This window comes from Carettochelys insculpta, chromosome 2 (genome assembly GCF_033958435.1).
Source record: "Carettochelys insculpta isolate YL-2023 chromosome 2, ASM3395843v1, whole genome shotgun sequence".
Taxonomy (NCBI): Eukaryota; Metazoa; Chordata; order Testudines; family Carettochelyidae; genus Carettochelys; species Carettochelys insculpta.
In genome coordinates, this window is record NC_134138.1 from 142379741 (window position 1) to 142400865 (window position 21125).

At 39.8% G+C, this 21125-nt stretch overlaps 1 protein-coding gene across 2 annotated transcripts in view; it reads left to right on the forward strand.

Moving 5' to 3' along the window:
• The window catches only part of CDH12 (cadherin 12), a 255751-nt gene that overhangs the window by 148545 nt on the left and 86081 nt on the right, over positions 1-21125 (forward strand). Inside the window, exons 3-4 of one of the 2 annotated variants that reach the window (XM_074985953.1) lie at positions 1588-1707; positions 8157-8324. In XM_074985953.1, the coding sequence (XP_074842054.1) occupies positions 1588-1707; positions 8157-8324 (288 nt within the window). The remainder of the gene's footprint in view (positions 1-1587; positions 1708-8156; positions 8325-21125) is intronic. The other variant, XM_074985954.1, reaches the window with a different exon arrangement.

Below are 21125 nucleotides of genomic sequence, written 5' to 3' on the forward strand. Positions count from 1 at the left end.
GCAACATCGAAATAAGCTATTTCGATGTTGGGTGCACGTGTAGACGTAGCCATATAGTTTAGCAGGAGAAACATGAAGAAAAAGCCAGTTTGCTCTCTGCAGACCACCCTAATGAGCTTTAGACCACAGTTTCAGAACTACTCAATGTGAGGCACAGAGGAAAGGTAGGAAACATACTCTGTAAGTATGGACACAAGGCAGTCTATCTTACTGTAAAGCCCCTATAAACACATCTGATATAAATTCCAGGCAGAGCTAGATAAAAAGGTACTCTATTTCTGCAGTATTGCTATCTGAAACTGACCAAGGCAGATAGATTAAATAAATTCATCTAATTGAATAAAATATGTTGTTCACGATGTGCAGACTACTTTTTGAACTTGTATTCTTGCACAAAAAAGTTTTCTGCTAAGAGGCTGTGGCATTAGTCAGATAGTATTTTGTGAGCTGTCTGCAGGTGGTTCAGGTGGTTATCGTCACAAATACTGGTTTCAATGCCAGTTTATACATTTTACTTTGCAAATGCCAGTTGTATGCAGAATTGTGGATTTTTCACATGCCTTGAGCTACACCTAGGCGCCCACTTTCCAAATCTGAAACTATATTTTCACCAGTGTCTATTTCATGTGTGAAGGGAAGAAGATTTTGGTAAATAAATAAGCCTCTTCACAGTCCTGATGCTATTAATTCTGGTATATCTCCCACAGCAGGAGCAAGATCAGTTCCCCTGCACTTTAAATATATATTTTCAGACTTGGAATAATATTCTTATTTTAACTAAAAGTGAGGTCATCAGAGCCAATATTATTCATAAATACAGCAGTAAAATCCCCGTTTCTGGAAGGAGACAGAGTGGGAAAATAAAATTCCTATGGTGAGCTGTTATGCAAAATAAGCAATATTTGTGTTTTTATTACTAAAGCTATGGACTACAAAGATCCAAATACTTAGTCTTGTCTAAAATTAAGTACACATATCCAAACATAGTAAACCAAAATATGCAGCCTGTTTTTAAGTGGTACTGAGCACTCACATAAATGTCAACAAACCCTGCTGATAATTTTGGTTTGCAGAGTACTGGAACTCAGAAGTTGCATCTGGAGTTTGATATCTATGCAAATCCATACTCTTAAAGCCAGACTTGTAAACTGCATTGTCCCCAGTGAGTGTTAAAATAGTGAAAATGCGCACGAAATGCCTTCCCCACTACAGGGTGTAGGCAGGCTCCCTCTTATCTTTAGACATCTCTGGAAGGGGAAACTGATTATCCTGTTACTCCCACACACTCTTACATTTCCAAGGGTTTGCTGCTTTCCCTGCCAACATCCATCCCCTCCAACCTGCTAGTGAGGGTCATCTGAAGAGTGGGTGTCTGCCCAACTTCCTTTCCCTTCCCATCTACTCTAGATGCAACTTACATTTATGTCAGTGTGGAAATGTAAGATTACAGTGTTCTCTCCCTGTTTCCAAATAGACAGAAATGAGAGCAGTTGCCTTCAGTAGAAAGGGCGAGTCTATATACTATGTCCTTTGTATTACTGGTCTTTGTTTTCTTTTGGAAATTAAAATATCTTTATTTTTTTCTAGGTGCCTACGTGCTTCAGGTCAAAGCTACCGATGCTGATGATCCAACATATGGGAACAGTGCCAGAGTGGTTTATAGCATTCTTCAGGGGCAGCCATACTTCTCCATTGATCCTAAAACAGGTAAATATTTCATCAGAAACAATTATGACTGTCCTTCCAAACACTCAAACCTTCATTAAACATCCTAGTGGCCAGCTTTATTGCTGTTTATAGAAATAAATACCCCAAATCCAGCACATTGTTATACATCTGCTTTGGGCAGAGACTGGGGTTTGAATAAATTACAACCTGCCGTGAATAAATTGGAACATGTAAAATACGTATGTGCTGAAGAGGTTTTTCATGAGGCACTGTAATTTCCACACTATTAAGATTACTTCTGTCTTTTTGTGCTGTTCATTTCCAGTGTTATTTCTCTTTTTTCCTGTATGGTTCAAATCCAAATCTTAGTCTTTATCCTGTTTACTCAATTTGCAGTCTGCTTGTCTAGAAGGAAGAATTCTCTTGCAGTGAGTCTTGCACTGCATGTTCTAAATTTGAGATAGTGAACATCTGATTGATCCCTGGCATCTTCTTCTGCAGGCCATGTTGGCAGAGGAAAAAAGGAGGCTATATTATTTCCTCATGGCCTACATTTTAAAATGTCATTCCTGTTCCTCTATATAATAATTCACTAAGTGAACTAAGAATCCACACACTAAATTCTACAACTATATCTTGAATGTGTACGAGAATTGTCACCCATATGCCCCTTCCAACGACTAGAATTTCTCCTCCCAGGGAAGGTATACTTGAACACATGGTAAAGACTCTTTCTCAAAGGTTATTCAATAATTGGAGATAGAAGCTGCACAACGTTGTTAGTGCATATTCTCCAAAGGCACATTCCACTGTCACACACTCCATTTAGCAGTATTCAAGCTGTGTTCAATGACTCTACCTTCGAACGCAAAATCTGATTTCCTCAGACACCTAGAAAAAAATCTTAAAACCTAATGCTTATTTTGAATTAAATCTTGTGAGGAAGGGAAAGAAATTGAAAAGGGAACCAAAAAACTGTAATGAACCACTAACAAAATTCACTGCAGAGAGAAAGTGGTCCATTACAGGACACTCCCTGAATATAAGTATTCCGCTTCTGATTTTTTTTTTCAGTAAAAAGGGAAAACAGAGCTCTTTGGGTTGTAGCTAAAAAACAACAGACAGCAGCAATATGATAGCATAGATGATATTCACATGGTAAAGTATTTGTGTGCAAGTTTGAAACCTCACGTATCTCAGTCCATAAATCTCCTCCCCTCCCCAGTTACACTTGTTAAAGTCTAAATGGATTCAGTGGGAATGCTCCCATTAGCATTAATAAGCCATAAATTTATTTGCAAAATCAGGAAGAGAGGCTTATTTTCCCTAAGTTGCTCCATTGGGGAAGACCCCTGACTCTTCATTAAGATTGCAGGAGAAGAGTCCAGGTGCAGAGCCTGTCTGCATGCAACTCATTATATGATTGACAATATGTTGGCAACCTCAAGGATATTGTATGCCAGTTCATACTCAACATCTATATTCAAGGCCGGGTGGTTAATGGTAAAAGATTTTAAATGGTGAAAGCTGGCAATATTTGGTGCAATACTTAATGCATGTAGATCTGTTCACGTACAGTAAGCTGTGGTTTCAAAATTCTGATCTTTGTGAAGAGGAAGATGATATGCTGACTTGTAAATTCCTGTTCCCCGTTAACTGTTATATCCAGCTATGATTTGCTCTACTTTAGGATGTGTCTACACATGCACTCCTCTTTCAAAAGAGGCATGCAAATGAGGTGCTGAATATGCAAATATATACCTCATTTTCATTTTCAATTTACCTCATTTGCATATTATACTTTCAAAAGAGCTTCTTTTGAAAGAAGAAAGCCAGTGTAGACGCTGCTTTTTCAAAAGTAAACCCATCTTCAAAAGAATCCTTCTTCCCATTACATAAATAATTTTCGATTTACCTCATTTGCATGCCTCTTTTGAAAGAGGAGTGCATGTGTAGACACACCCTTAGGCTGTGTCTACATGGGCACAAATAGCCATATTTCGAACTAAAAAAAACTAAATAAAAATGGAAAACAACTTTTTCTATAAAAAGACACATTTACATGGATAGTTCAGAAAGTGTATTTAAGACTCTAAGGGTCTGTCTACATGGGCACAAATCTTCAAAATAGCCATGCTAATGGCCATTTCGAAGATTACTCATGAGGCGCTGAATTGAATATTCAGTGCCTCATTAGCATTAGGACGCTTCCATCTGCGGTGCTTTCAAAAGCTCATGGCTCGGCGTGGCTACACAGGGGTCCTTCTCGAAAGGACCTGCACCTTTCAAAATCCCCTAATTCTGATCAGTGAGCCGCACCGAGCCACATGCTTTCGAAAGTGGCGCTCTTGAAGCGCCAGGGCTGGAAGCATCCTAATGCTAATGCTAATGAGACGCTGAATATTCAGTTCAGTGCCTCATTAGTAATCTTCAAAATGGCCATTAGCATGGCTATTTTGAAGATTTGTGCCCATGTAGATAGACCTTTAGGCCATTTCTACACAGGCCACTTTCTTCGAAAGTGGCATGGTAATACACGGCCCGAAATATGCTAATGAGGCGCAGATGCAAATTCCCCATGCCTCATTAACATACGCTCACATGATTTGGAGTCCGGAAGACCGTTCTTCCGGACTCCAAAGCACCATTTAGAAGCGTGGCCCCTGAGGGGGGTCTTCTGGAAGGAATTCCTTCTTGCAGAGGCCCCTTGGAAGAAGGGGCTTCCAGAAGAAGGACTTCCTTCTGGAAGCTCCCCTGGGGCCACGCTTCTAAACGGTGTTTTGGAGTCTGGAAGAACAGTCTTGCAGACTCCAAATCACATGAGCGAATGCAAATGAGGCATGGGGAATTTGCATCCATGCCTCATTAGCATATTTTGTGCCGTGTATTACCATGCCACTTTCGAAGAAAGTGGCCTGTGTAGAAACGGCTTTAGAGTATTAAATACACTTTAGCCGTGTCTACACGTGCACGCTACTTCAAAGTAGCGGCACTAACTTCAAAATAGCGCCCGTCACGGCTACACATGTTGGGCGCTATTTCGATGTTAACATTGACGTTAGGCGGCGAGACGTCGAAGCCGCTAACCCCATGAGGGGATGGGAATAGCGCCCTACTTCGAAGTTGAATGTCGAAGTAGGGCACATGTAGACGATCCGCGTTCTGCAACATCGAAATAGCAGGGTCCGCCATGGTGGCCATCAGCTGAGGGGTTGAGAGACATGCTCTCTCCAGCCCCTGCAGGGCTCTATGGTCACCGTGTGCAGCAGCCCTTAGCCCAGAGCTTCTGGCTGCTGCTGCAGCAGCTGGGGATCCATGCTGCATGCACAGGGTCTGCAACCAGTTGTCGGCTCTGTGGATCTTGTTTTGTTTCGTGCAACTGTGTCTGGGAGGGGCCCTTTAAGGGAGCGGCTTGCTGTTGAGTCCGCTCTGTGACCCTGTCTGCAGCTGTGCCTGGCACCCTTATTTCGATGTGTGCTACTTTGGCGTGTAGACATTCCCTCGCAGCGCCTATTTCGATGTGGTGCTGCGCAACGTCGATGTTGAACGTCGATGTTGCCAGCCCTGGAGGACGTGTAGACATTATTCATCAAAATAGCCTATTTCGATGTTGCTACTTCGATGTAGGCTTCACGTGTAGACGTAGCTTTTCTGAAATATCCATGTAAATGTGTCTTTTAATAGAAGAAGTTATTTTCCATTTTTATTTAGTTTTTTTTTAATATAGAGTGTGCAAAGGGAAGGATAACTATTACCAATGGAATATTTTTGTATTAAAATTATTCGCTTTTTTATTGGAGACAGAAATCTCATGGGAAACACTACTGAATGTCTTCCAACATCCAGAGAGGAAAAGCAAAAAGTTATTTCACTAATTTCACTGCTAGATTGACAATTGTTTATGTACTATAATCTGTTGGGAAGATAATCTGTTGGGGTGTTCTTTAAAAAACAATATAAAAATCAAGGTGAACTGCAACTCTTCTTCATGAAATATTTCCTACTTGTTACAAAGAGTTCAGAACACCTCAATTTTATTTATCTATTTTACCATTATTTTGTTGTCTTCTATTAGTTTAACAAGTAGAAAAATTAATTTCCATGATTGTTTATTTCTTGGACTTGAATATAAGATATATGTTGTAAAACATTTCAGATTGCAAAGCCATGGAAAAGGGAAGAGTTTTCAGTGTAAACCTGATAGTGTTCCAGTTTACAAAAACATTTTGCCACTACAAAAAATAAATATTAAAAATACTTCTTTTTCTGTTTTCAATCTCCAGTAATAGACATATGGTACTTTAGAATTTTATTTACTTTTTAAATGTGTATTTTATCTTATTTTTTATACTCCTGGAGCTTTAATTGCCAAGGACTTCTACCTTGAAAAGTGTACCCAATAGAACAGCACTGAGCCTTTGAAAAGAAAAGAATCACAACTCTTCTTTCAGGATTGTAAACATATGTGCTTGTGCTTGAGACTTTAACTATTGTTTAATGCTTTAACTGCAATGCTGAGGAAGAAAGTGCATTATTATTGATAACTGTTACTATTATCATCAATGTTACAAAGAAAAGTGTCATTCTTATACAATTCAATGTATTAGGAATTTTTGGATCATTTGAACCAGTGGTGAATCCAATCCAAAGTTATTTTTAGACTCTTAATGAGCTTTGCAAATTTATTAATCCCATTCTTTCTATGGTTGGTGCAATTTAATTGCCAAAGAAATCACTAGAAGATCAATAGAGAATTTTTTTTATATTCCTATGGGTATATTGTAACAAAAGGGCTGTGTCTACACTAGCATTGCACTGTCAAAAGAGGAATGTAAATAAGGGAAATCAACAATGCAAATGAAGTGCATATTTACATATCTGATACCGCATTTGCATATTTTTCTTTCAAAAGAACTTTTTTCTAAAGAAAAAAGCAGTATAGTTGCAGCTCTTTTGAAAGTAAACCCCATATTCAAAAGAATTCTTCTTCTCATTTCCCATCTACGCTGCTTTGCTTCTTTCGAAAAAAACTCTTTCGAAAGAAGAATGTGCAAATGAGATGCCAGATGTGTAAATCTGCGTCTTATTTGCATTTTTGATTTCCCTCATTTTGCATGCTTTTTTGAAAGAGAAATGCAAGAGTAGACACAGCCATGGGGAAAAGACTGATTTTTTGAAACCAACCAGCCAAATTTTTATAGATAATATCTATGGAACAATAATAATCCCTCACTAACTTGTTTATTTTGTAACTACACAGACTGTCTGCATTAAACTGCTTGTGTTGAGCCATTTCTGAGAAATATTGTTTAATTATATTAAGTGATATTGTGTTGGTCTGTGTCTGCCATGTATTTGATCACAGTATCCTACATTTTTAACAAAATAAAATGAAAGCGATAGAAGATGACAACTTGTTCCAAGTTGTTCTCAAGAAAAAAAACAATATTTGCAATTTCCGGTAGGATGTTTTCCATGCCCTCTTCAAAAAGCATTTTCAGAAATCACTGTACCAGTGATCCCTTTTATAACCAAACACCACTTTTTGCACAGAAGGCATGGAGTTCATTTTATTTTTTGCACACTTCACTCCTACTTCCATTCATGTCCGTGTGCTTTTATCCACACTATCCTTGGCTGTGTCTACTCTACAAAAATAACGTTGAAGTTGCTTACTTTGAAATTGAGTGTCTACACACACCCTACTTCTAAGCTAAACTTTGAAGTAGGGCACTACTTCATTCCTGGGAATGGAGTAAAGACTTCAAAGTTGGGTTCCGTACTTTGAAGTTAACTTTGAAGTAAGGGAAAATGTGAATAGACTGCTGGATACTTCGAAGTAGTGCCCAACTTCAAAGTTAACTTCGAAGTTAGTTCCTAGTGTAGATGCACCCTTGTGCTTTTCCCATCATGATATGGGAGGTGTTTATTCTCATCTCATTCACATTCTTAGTCAAAGTATTCTTGTTAGTCTTAATCCATGATCCAAAATGTTTATTTGTGGGCGGGTGGGCAGGGTGGAAGGACAACAGTCCTTGATATAATACTTTATAAGTAAGCTTCCTTCTGCTCTCCCATTGAAATGAATATGAGTCTTTCTATGGGGGCTTGTCTACACTACCACCTTCCCTCAAAGGAAGGATGGTAATTAGGGTGTTGGGAGTTTACTAATGAAGTGCTGCCGTGCATAGGCAGCACTTCATTAGGCAAATTCCCCCCTGCGGCATCTCCGAAATTTTAAACTTTGAAGTACCAACACGCGTCTAGCCGTGGCACACCCACCAGTACTTCAAAGTGCCGGGGCAACTTCGAAATGCCCTTACTGAGTGCTGAGCTCTTTTGAAAATCTGAGCAATTCATTTCGGTGTTTAAATAGGAACTGCCAGTTCATGAACTTATCAGAGAATCTGACCAACAGTGTACATAGAAAAGAAAACAGAACCTTTGGCTTATGTGCACTGTGCATCTTTTCTTTCTTTTCCTCCAAGGTATAATAAGAACAGCTTTGCCAAACATGGACAGAGAGGTCAAAGAACAATATCAAGTCCTCATCCAAGCCAAGGATATGGGAGGACAGCTGGGAGGATTAGCTGGAACTACCACTGTAAACATAACTCTCACCGATGTCAATGACAACCCACCCAGATTTCCCAAGAGTATGTTTTATTTTACATATCCTAATTTCAAAATGAATGTAGTTTTATAATATCAGGGTGAAGACTCCCTTAAAAATTCTTGGGTTGAAGGCCATGCAGAAGGAACCTTAATGCGCAATGGAAAAGCATAAGCTGGAGCTCTGCTAAAATAGAATTATTTAAAAGAATACAAGGTCCAGTTTTGCAACATCAGGCTCATAGATGGTAGCAATTGAATCTTTTTAATCACCTCTGTTTTGGGAATATATTTTATCCAGGAAAATCTGCTGTTGTTCTTTGTGACTCCTGATTATAAATTTATTACATTCAAGGGCAGGTCAGACTTTCCTGACCCTTTAAATAAAGGTTGAAGCTCTGCACAAAGAAAGAACTAAGAAGCAATATTCAGTAGAAATACTACTGCAAGTCAGAATGTTTGTTATCATAAGCTTGTGCAACTTTGTTGTGCCATCTGCCCTCTCCAGATTATGACTATATTTGGAATTTATCCATGGTATCAGAATAGAAGTCATATAGCAAAATTCTTTATATAACTTAGTTTAAATTGAATTTTTCAGAAATGTGCTCATTTGAAAACGTTTCAGAGGGTGGTGGTTTTCAGAAGCATTCACATGTGCAGAGCTCTTTGAAGACTGTTGGATCTGTGAGCACTCAGCAAGTTTGGAAATCAAGCCCAGGTGTTTATTCAAAACAAAAAACTTTGCAAACGTATAACAATCATAAATCTAGGTACTCATGTCAAAGTATTAGGATGGAATTCACAACTGTATTTAGGCACCCAACACCTGATTTCATTAGGTGGGGAATCTGTATACTTTTTATGAATCCTAACATTAATGGCTAGATAACAGTCAACAAAACAAATGCCTATTATTAAATTAAAATATTTGACTGAACGATTTAGGGTTGTCACAGAAGTGTTATTTTTTTGTCCATTATTTAATCTGCTCTGCCTTGCCTCAATTACTTTCCTACGTGCTAAGGAAACTAATAATTGGTTCTTCATCACTGTAGGCTACAGGTCACAGCTCTGTCTTGTTTTCTCTTAAACATTTATTCATACCATTTCTGATAATGGAATTCACTGTATTTCTGGAGACACCCCAGATCCTCCTGAAAACCAAACAGATTTCTAGAGTGGCAAGGTTCACAAAGCCCTTCCTCCAGTCGATATTTAATGGTCCCTTTGACTCTTTCTGCTGTTGTGGACTTTAGTTAGCTGCCAATATTATTTTACAGTGTGACAATCTGGCTTAATAGAGTAAAGCATTTCAAAGTACAAAGAAAAAATACATAAAGGAATTATTTTTATACTTCCAGGAAGACGGCTTTAAAGGTCTTATTTCATGTGCATACTGCAGTTACAACTTTTTCATCCAGTTAAGACTGTGTGGAGTGGTTAAAATATCAATAGCTCATGGTTTTCCTTTTCTGCGCAACCTGAAAGTTGTAAACCTTTTCTGTCTTGTTGGACAAAAATCAATTAATAGTACATGAAATGGAAGGGAATAATATCTGAGGTGCATAATGAGCTGTGAAGGTAAAATACATTTGGTAAGACCAAAGGCTAAAACGTGAGACAATAATATGGTGTATTCCTTTCAGTAGGAAAATGCATAATCAGAGGTAGCCACATCTCTGAAACAGTCTTCATTGCCTGTCACACAGGGAACAGGTTTAGCTTAAGGAAAAATAATGACTACTGTTTTATCAACACAGTAGTAGCAAAAGTTCTGTTCAACAAGGGCATAGTCAGCAAAAGGCAAAGTTTTTATTGGTAGTTGACTGGTGGGAAAAATGCATATGTGTGAGAGAAATTTTCAGCAAAAAGCTCTGAATACAGCTACTGACAAAAAGGAAAAGTAATAGGCTGAAATACATTTTCTCTGTATTTTTGGATCAGTATTCTAACATTTTTATTTTCGCCTTTAACAAACACTAAACTTCTCTTAGGGCAGATCTATACTCAAAACACTGCACTGGCACAGTTGTACTATTGCAGCTCTGCCATTATAGCACCTTAATGAAAACTCTTTAGGTCAGTGGTGGGAAACCTTTTTCAGGTCGGGAGGCTGCACAAGTGAGAAATAAAAAAAAAAAAAAAAAAACAAACAAACAAACAAAAACCCTCTCACTGATGAGGTCTTCACTGAAAAAAACCCCAAAAAATGTAGAAGCCTGGGCTAGTACATTTTGTGGACCTCTCTAGGTTCTGGGGATGGTGTACCAGAGGATGAGGGGCTCAGTAGTTTGGGAGGGGGCTTCCAGGAATTGTGCTTTTGGTGTGTGGTCTGGATAGGAGGGAGGGTACATGTGTGGTCTTGGGGTGGGTGATCTGAGGAGGCAGGTGTGCAGGAGTGGGTTGTGGATGGAGGGATATAATCAATAGGGGGTGTAGGAAAGTGGTGGGATCTGGGATGGGAGTGCAGGAAGGTTTGGGGCATAGGATCTGGAAGGGAGGGGTTATGGTGAGGGTGAGAGGTCTGGGAGGAAGGGGACAGGACCAGGGTGGGGTGGGGAGTCAGAGTGGGTAGGAGGGTGTAGGAAAGGGGTAGAAGAGGGGGTCTGGAGAGGAGGTGGGCACTGGAGCTGTCTTGGTCCTGGAGGTGTAGTTTCCCTGGGCAGCACCCCCAGATGCACATGACTTTGTGCCCCCTCTTCCACTCTCAGACACCACAGTCTGCTGCTTTGATTGGCCAGAATTCCAACCAATCAGAGTAGCGCAATGAAGGCTCTGGGAAGGGGAAATGGCAGTGAGCAGCATCTGGATCTGCCCTGGCTTGTCTGATCTGACCTGTGAGGCTCGCAGCTCCAAACCCTCCGCTCCACAGCAGTCTGGATGCAGGGGAGGGGAGCCCTGAGCCTCAAGGTCCCGATCCAGGCAAGATCCAGGCAAGCTGTGGTCCAGATATGGACTGTGGGCCAGGGGTCCCCTACCTCTGCTCTAAGATGAAAGAAGAAAACTTTCCTATCAGCATAATATCTATGGCAATTCACAGAGGTGGAGTAACAGCAGTTTAAGAAGCTCTCCTGCTGACCTTAAGTTGGTATAAAGACACTGCTCAGCATTTGTTCTGTTCCTGAATGATATAATTATACCAGATTAATTATGTAATGTGGATTGCCCCCAAACTGCACACACACTTGAGATAGATTGGTGATTCCTAAGGTGAAATTCACAAGACTCTTTGCTATATTACTCCTATTGAAATCAATGAGTTAGATGCCTAAGTACCTGTATGAATCCCATGATGGCGTCTCACAAGTAATAAGTTTCTTGTGCACATTTTTGGTTGTGTGTTAAGCTTCCATCATTAGGCCCAGACCTACAAAGCCCTGAATTCTCTCATCTATTTCAATAGGAGTTGAGAGATACTAGGTTGGTGATGTAATAAAGTGTATTGGACCAACTTCCATTGGTGAAAGAGACAACATTTAGAACTCCACAGAGCTCCTCAAGTCTGGGAAAAATAATTGTAATATCACAGCTAAATACTAAATGGTTCCACCTTGTAAGCAGAAGAAGTTAACACACTCAAGATATTGTGGACAATTAGCATCACTGGTGCCACAGGTAGAACAAAGAAGAATTAGGATTTACATATTGTTGTAATGAGAAACAGAATCAGTGTCTTTATGGAGTTCATGATCAATGGGAATTGAGGCACCTCACCACAGTTGCTTAGGACAATGCAAATTGGATCCGTTAATGGGGCAACTACACTTGTTGCTGACAATGCTTCATAGCACTATCCTGTAGACTGAGAAACTATTCATTATTGTTTTGTGTTCAAATTAGTGGATATGAGAGGAGCCAGAAAACACCAATTTAGTCCACCTCTGTGAATTGCCATAGATCTTATGCTGATAGGGAAATTCTCCTCCTGCAGCTTACACCAGGCATAGGGAACTCAACTATTCACTCAACTCGGCTATTTACACAACTGCTGTTTTATTACAAACTTTATAATTAATGTTAACAATGCATCTGTGCACGCATCCTATGCAGGTCACCCATGACGCAGACTTAGGGTGCCAGACAGGGAGTCATGGCCTCTGTTTTCTCACAAGTTGAGATGACCAGAAAGTTTGTGCCAGTCTGAACAGTTCACCTCCTTGAATAGTTCTTGTGAGCAAGGTATGTGGGAGCACCTTGCTCATTCCTTCCCAATGAGCACCTCAGTTCTGCATAAATATATTCTATACCTTAACAGGGAAATCCTTGGCAAGATCAAACTCAAAAAGTATGCATGTAAAAGTGCACACTTGGACAGATGACTAAAGAGGGGTATAAATATATTGCTGGAGAATGGGAAGGAGTAATAAGGAAAGCAAAAACACAATTGGAACTGCAGTTAGCAAGGAATGTGAAGGGTAACAGCAAGGGCTTCTACAGACATATTAACATAGGAGGGTGATCAGAGATGGTGTTGGGTCGTTACAGGATGACCGAGGTAACTTTATGACAGATGATGTGGGAAAGGCTGAAGTACTGAATGATTTTTTTTAACCTCTGTCTACACGGACAAGATCAGTTCCCCAAACTATGGCACTAGGCAGTGCAGTATGGGAAGGAGCTGGGCAGCCCTCAGTGGGGGAAGAACAGGTTCAGAGCAACTTAGAAAAGACAGAGGTACATAAATCTATGGATTCAAATATAATGCATCCAAGGGTACTCAGGGAGTTAGCAGATGTCATTGCACAGTCTTTGGCTATTATCTTTGAAAACTCATGGAGATCAAGAGAGATTCTGGATGACTGGAAAAAGGCAGATGTAGTGCCCATGTTTAAAAAAAGGAAAGAAGGACACTCTTGGGAACTATAGACCAGTCAGCCTTATCTCAGTCCCTGGAAAAATCATGGTGAGGATCCCCAAGGAATCTAATTTGGAGCACTTGAAAGAAGGGAAAGTGATCAAGAGTAGTCAACTTGGATTCACCAAGGGCAAGTCATGCCTGACCAATCTGATTAGCTTCTATGATGAGGTAGCTGGATTTCTGGACATGGGGAAGTCACTGGGTGTGATATACCTTGACATTAGCAAAGCTTTTGATATAGTCTTTCACAACATTCTTGCCCGTAAAATAAGGAAGTATGGATTAGATGCATGGACTGTAAGATGGATAGAAATCTGGCTTAATAGATGGGCCCAACAGGTAGCAGTCAATGGCTCAATATCTGGTTGGTGGCCAGTTTCAAGTGGTGTTCCCCAAGGATCAATTCTACGGCCAATATTGTTCAACATCTTTATTGATGACTTGGATGAGGGACTGGATTGCACCCTCAACAAATTTGCAAATGACAATAAACTAGGGGATGGGTAGGTATGCTGAAGGGTAGGAATAGTGTCCAGAGTGATCTAGGCAAATTGGAGGATTGGACCAAAAGACATCTGATGACGTTCGACAAGAAGTGTAGGGTCCTGCACTTGGGACAAAGAAATCTAAAGCATTCTTAAAGGCTGGGGACCGACTGGCTAAGTAGCTGTGCAGCAGAAAAGGACTTGGGGATTATAGTGATTGAGAGTCTGGATAAGAGTCAACAGTGTGCCCTTGTAGACAAGAAGACTAACAGCATATTTGGGTGCATTAGGAGAAGCATTTCCAGCAGATCAACTGAAGTTCTTATTCCCCTCTACTTGGCACTGGTGAGGCCACATCTGGAGTATTGTGTCCAGTTCTGAGCTCCCCCCCCCCCCACACACACAATGGAAAGGATGTGGACTCATTGAAGCTGGGTCAGTGGAGGGCAAGGAAAATTATTAGAGGGCTGGAGCACATGACCTATGAGGAGAAACTGAGAGATTTGGTGCAGAGAAGACTGAGAGGTGATTTGGTAGCAGCCTTCAACTTACTGAAAGGGGACTCTAAAGAGGATGGAGGGAGACTGTTCTCAGTGGTGACAGATGGCAGAACAAGGAGTAATGGTCTGAAGTTACAGAGGGAGAGGTGTAGGTTGGATAAGAGGAAAAACTATTCCAGCAGCAGATTGGTGAAGAACTGGAATGTGTTACCGAGAGAGGTGGTGGAATCTCCATCCCTAGAGGTTTTTAAGTCATGAATTGACATAGTTTTGGCTGGGATGATTTAGTTGGGGTTGATCCTGCTTTAGGCAAGGGGCTGGAGTAGACGACCTCCTGATGTCCCTTCCAGCCCTAGAATTCTATGATTCTATGAGCTCGACCTGGTTGTTTATAATAATGATTAACTGCACATTGTGTATAGATATTCTAATTTGTAATTCCCTATACTATATTACTTCACCTTGTCTATTCTATTTTCATAAGCTGTTTACCCTTTTGTGGTTAACTGTTTTAAGTCTGGTGAACTTTTACACTTATCTGACTGGAAATTTCCATCATAGCATGCTGTTTTGCACTGCTTATGGTTACACTTGGCCTGACCACCTTAAGCACAGGCAGACACATTTCTGCAAACCTGCTTTAGACCTTATCTGCATGCACGTATTGCACCAGACTGACCTAAACTTGTCTTATCACTTACTCATACTTTGTGCAAGACAGGCTCCCCCACAATTATGACAGAATAAAGTTTAGCTTATTTTCTGAATTGATTTAGGAATTGTTTTTCCAAAACAAATGTTGGACAGCAGAGCTTATTAAAACTAAGAAGTAACTATGCACTAATATATAAAGTATTTTAAACTTGCCAAAACAATTTCAAGCACACATCACTTTTGTCCCACTGAGGTGCCTTTAAAGCATGAAGTGGGTTTAGATGGGGTAGCTCATTTCAGTGATGAGAGACTGTCTCACTGAACATGGGATTTTTATCTAGGGAAATCCTTCTTTAAAAGAATTCAATAGGGAAATTCCATCTCATCTGTTTTTATGTAATAAAGGTGGACTGGTGAGACAATAGGGAAACCTTGAAGCATTGTATAGCTGTGATTGAGCTGTATTGACCAGCATTTTGAAAAGCAAGATAACCTGCTTTTTTGGACTTTCATATACTGGAAGGATGAATGGATTTAAAGTTTTCATTAGTAAGAATATGTATTTTTATAGTAGTATCTCATATCTATTATGGCTAACTTTTTTGATCTTCTTCCATTCTAAATTGCTGGGAATGATTTGTAGATAATGACAAAATACACTTTAAGCATGGAGACCATCTTCTCATATACAAAGGGTTTTTTTTTAATTACCAAAGAGGTGAGAGAGTGAAAATGTGCGTGCTTTCTTAAGAATAACAATGATGTCTTGAGCAGTTTAATCACGAACGTGAGGTGAAGTAATACATCCTAGTGGAAAGAAAGGATACTTTGTATGGAGAAGCCTGAGACGTGTCCACACTTAAAATTCTACAGTGGCACACCTTAGGCTCTGTAGTGCTTCAGCATAGATCATGGGAGGGGAAATTCAGGACTGTGGCCTGGACATGGTTAATCAAGATTAGCCACTGGCAAGCCACCAGAGAGCAATGAAAGCAACTGAAGCCTTTTTAGAGATTAAGCACTATAATGACATATGGTTTTGTCCAGACACAAACTTATCTTGTTCCCCACAAATATCCAGTTGTAATGTCTTCTTTTGAAATAATTATTTCCCATAAAGTAGCCTTACTCCTCTCCCCACTATGTACTTTATAAATCAGTCAATAATTGGCTGCTTCAGTGATTGGAAATAACCTTTTCATTGTGGTGGGTCTCAGCATAATTCCCAAGCAAGTTCTGACAGGCAGTGTTATAGGGTTATACACCCATAACCCACATTAGATGCAATGCATACTGCCCCTCACCTCATCAGTACAGTGTTTACTCAGGAAGTTGAATAGAAGCTATTAAAATGGGTTTAATTGTATCTAATTGAAGCTGTCACACTATGGCTACATCTACACGTGAACACTACATCGAAATAGCTTATTTCGTCTACACGTCCTCCAGGACGTCTACACGTCCTCCAGGGCTGGCAACGTCGACGTTCAACGTCGACATTGCACAGCACCACATCGAAATAGGCGCTGCGAGGGAACGTCTACACGCCACAGTAGCACACATCAAAATAAGGGTGCCAGGCACAGTGGCAGACAGGGTCACAGGGCAGACTCAACAGCAAGCCGCTCCCTTAAAGGGCCCCTCCCAGACACACTTGCACTAAACAACACAAGATCCACAGAGCCAACAACTGGTTGCAGACCCTGTGCATGCAGCATGGATCCCCAGCTGCAGCAGCAGCAGCCAGAAGCCCTGGGCTAAGGGCTGCTGCACATGGTGACCATAGAGACCTGCAGGGGCTGGAGAGAGAGCGTCTCTCAACCCCTCAGCTGATGGCCGCCATGGAGGACCCCGCAATTTCGATGTTGTGGGACGTGCAACGACTACACAGTCCCTACTTCGACGCTGAACGCCGAAGTAGGGCGCTATTCCTATCCCCTCATGGGGTTAGCGGCTTCGACGTCTCGCCGCTTAACATCGATGTTAACATCGAAATAGCGCCCAACACGTGTAGCCGTGATAGGCGCTATTTCGAAGTTAGTGCCGCTACTTCGAAGTAGCATGCACGTGTAGACACGGCTTATCACTCTTGAAAATCATATGCATGTAATCTGCAGCAATTTTACAATGCATAGCATTCCTACTAAAGACATTGTCAATATTTATGATATCTACAAAGGCCTATATGTATTTTTCAAATATCCCCATTTCCTGTTCTCTTTGTATAAATGAGAAACACGTTGGTCTTAAAGCCTGTCAGATGATAATAGAAAAGGATTTACAAACAATGTTGCTTAGAGTTTTGGTATGATCTCTTCAATAAAAGAAAAGATGAATTCCTTTCATATAATTTTTCTGCTCTCCTATTCCAGTTCGGAATTTGGGGTCCTCATGCAGGGGAGCAGTGTTGCATCCCACTCATAGAGCATTCTGTTCCAGAGTTTTAGTGCAAGATGGTTAAGACTTATTCTTAAACTGGGGTTGTATTGTCATTCTCTAAAGGCTGCAGATGAGCATGATGGACCAGCTTCTAATAAAGCCTTCTACTGTTGAAAAGCCTCAGATGAGAGCAGTAGTTCAGTTAATTGCCTCCAAAGATTTCAAGGGAAAGGGGCAAAGATCATCTTTCCTCTATGCACTGAAGATACTTTGTGTCAAAAAAGGAGCCTGAAACTCTGTGCTGGAAGAGAGGGTTGGGGGCGAGAGGGGCTGGCCCAAACATTTTTGAGATTGAATAGTGATACCAAGTCGAAGTCAATGACATTTCAACCTGTACTACCAAAAACTCAGATGGCCATAATTTGATGGCTAAGACTGTGTGGCTGTGTCCAGATTTATCTCATTGTTCACTCTGCCAGCACAATTATTATAAAATCAAGAGGTGTTTGGATTCATGGATAAATATTCACAAAGCAAAACTATTTGAGTATTCCCACATGAGCCATGGAGCAGAATTGTGGGACAAATTCCTTGTGTGCTTCCTAACCTTCCTAACCTCATTCCTTCTTGGCTGCTAAAATTCCTCATCACTCTCAGTTTCCAATCCTCTTCTTCCTCCTCAGTATTTCCTTCAACATATCCCCTGTTCTTTCTCAACTATCCTCATCAACAAACAGACAAACGAACAAAAAACTACATATATTGACCTCACCTGAATCTAGAGCTACTACTGTAAACTCTGCCTCCCCGAATGCCCTTCTCTCTCAAAATGCTTCTAAATAATTTCATTTACCCTTTGTTCTAACCAGGTCTCCAATGCTTTCCCCATTTCACCACATTAAGTTTGAGCTTCTTGTACTCTTTCAAGCCCTTTGCAACTCCACCTCTCTCTGCTTGCCAAAACTTCTCCCCTTCCCTGGTCACCCAACCTCCTTCTCTGTTCCATCAGGAATTACTTCAGCCTCATGTTCCTGTATGTCAGCTTTTCACACAGATACCTTCTTGCATGCTGCCTTTAATGCACTGACTGACTGCCCTGAACTATTCCATAGGGCAACCAGCCTCTCCAGACTTACCTCAGCCATGTGACTTCTGAGGGCCTGTCTATACTTTCCGGAAGATGATGTACTGGCAGTAAATCTTCTGGGGTTTGATTCAGCATGCCTAGTGGTGCTGTGCTAAAGCGAATGATCCACAAACTGTGGTTGACTTCTGTAGAGTTTCTCCTATTGATCTCCCATGAGTGGCTGGTGGCAAAAGTTGATTTAAGATATATCGACTCCAGCTACACAATTCTCAGAGCTGAAGTTCTGCATCTTAAATTGATTTTTCCCCTTCTGTAGACCTCACTTAAGAAATTATCCTTTTAGTAATGTGGGCAAAGTGGATAGCAACAGTTGATGCTTACCTTAGAAAGGGTCCTTTTAATTATCAAGGGAGAATATTTCAAGTGGATGTATGTACAGTAGAGCTACTCATAATTTCAAATATTTGTTGTTTTCCAAAACCAAGAAATTTATATTATTTTCTCAACATTACTCAAAAACCTATTATCAAAACCTCCATAATCATCTGTTATCAAAACTATTTTGATCACTTTTATCAATGTGTTTTATAGAATTTTTTCAGTTACTTTAAAACCCAGTTCAGCAAATAGAATAAAATTAAAAGCTGCATTTTTAAAACAAAAAGTGTCTATTTTGAACCCTGAAAAATGGAAACAGATTTAGAAATTTCAAAGTTTTTATTTGCTTTTTTTTCTCTCATTTTTGAGCAACTCCATTGTACCTATAATATTCATATACGATTGTTTCCCTCCTTTCCATTCCTTTGACCGGATACTGAAAACACACACCTGCCTAAGTTTATTTTCAGAGAATCTACTCAGTGTGAAAATGAAACACCTATAATTTATTAAAGTTTGCAGGACCAGAGCTTTAATTTTTAAACTCACTGGGAAAAGACTATGTCTTCCTACATATTTCTGGAATAACTAACTACAGCTCCAACCCTTGAAAACCTTGAAAACACAATAATTATTATATAGCATATACAGATTTTAATGTGTATTAGAAACTAACAAATTAGCATTCTCAGCACATCTGAGGGATAGGTAACTACAGTATTATGTTTTTTTTACCCCTCCATCTTTAAAATGAGACTAACTGAAACCCATGTGAGTCGTGATCTTTCCCAAGCATACACAGTATGTTCATTCAGTGGCAAAATTGAAACTAGAGCTTTGGTTTCCTTTGTTGAATGCAGAAATATGATTTCACAGTTATGGATGTATCTATATGTTTACAAAAATATTGTTAAAAATCCTCTAATCAAAGATATATAAAATAAATAAAAGTAGCTAAATCTATGTTCAGATGTTCATTTAACTTTAAGACCATTCATCTTTAATGGCCCTATCCTAGCAGAACATCTCATAAGCTTCTTCTGAGAGCAACTCTGTTCTTCAAGAACAGATTAAGTCTTTGCAGAAGATTCCTGAGATAGTTGTTTGTCTTTGATAGTCAGCAATCAACCTGATCATGAAGAATCTGGAAGAATGAAAAGTTCTGTTTAAACTGAACAATACCAGGACAACTTTAAAAGCATACACTGAATAAAATGTGAGGAATACTTGCAGAAATATGGAGAGACACAAACATTCAGGTAATATATCATTTCAAACTGCTTAACATTTAGTGGAGTAGGGTTTCTGCCCTATTCTTATTGAGTTGATTTTGTTTTTAGCTCTCACAAGAATATGTAAGTAAGATGAAGCTTTCTGAAAGGCTGTTTGAAATATTGACTGAAATATTGACTGAAATAAAAGCCTCTGTTACAATAATCAAATAAGATAGACTGAACTATCAACAACATAAACGGGTAGGTAAACAAAAAATGAATGTTCCTCCACATGATACAATGAATAACTATAGTATTTAAACAATTTGTCAATAGATAAAATATAGTATATGATAGTATACACTGTATTACCAGAACATAAATGACAATTATTTCCAAATAGTGGTGAGGAGAAAAATATTATCTGTACCTCACAAAGATAGTGTACTTAGTCTAGTCTTACCTAGTTCATAAAGTAGGGTTATTTTACCCCACTGGCAGCTTTAAGTGCTGACTGTCCATTAACAGCAAAACATGTGGGTTAATTTTGAAATGTTATATTATCACAGCATTTTGTCTTCAGTGAAATCGTACCTTATGTCAGTTGTTTTCTGGATGAAAGTGTGTATATAAAATGGCTTAATAGAAATTCATAAACTCAGTTGCAGCAGCTATTCTCTCCAGCTTTCTTTCTGTGAAGAGAAATGAAGAAGCTATTCTGGGGTGTTGAGGGAGATTGAATGAAAATTACTGAAGTCAGACACGTGAGAAACCGAAGTGAATTCCCTAACCTTGGGGACATTGGCTGTGATTTGAAGCAGGAACACTAAGCATGTGAACCCATGTCTCAGACATACCAGCTGAATGCCCAACCCACTGTGTGCAACATCCCCCAACTTGACCTGACCCAAATGTTCTTTTAAACTGATCCATTTACTCAAAGCATTCTGGGTGCTGAAAAATTGCACTTTTCAATGGGAAAAAGTATAAAGCAAGGTTTATTTCCCCTAACCAGTTCTATGAAGCATATTTGAAAATCTGACTACGTACCTTTTTTGACTACATGGGAGATCCTGGAGGCTAAAAAATTCTGGAAGTCTGTCTCCAAATATATGGTTTCATGCCACCTCTCAAAGAAGGTCATGGAAAGACCAGAGGGCAGCAATACACTTCAAGGAATCCCATTAGAGTTTTCTACTGGATTCTCTGTAAGTTCTAATTTATTCTTTGAGTGATTGCACATGTCCATTCCACTGAAAGTATGTGTGTGACTTCCCCTCACTAGTA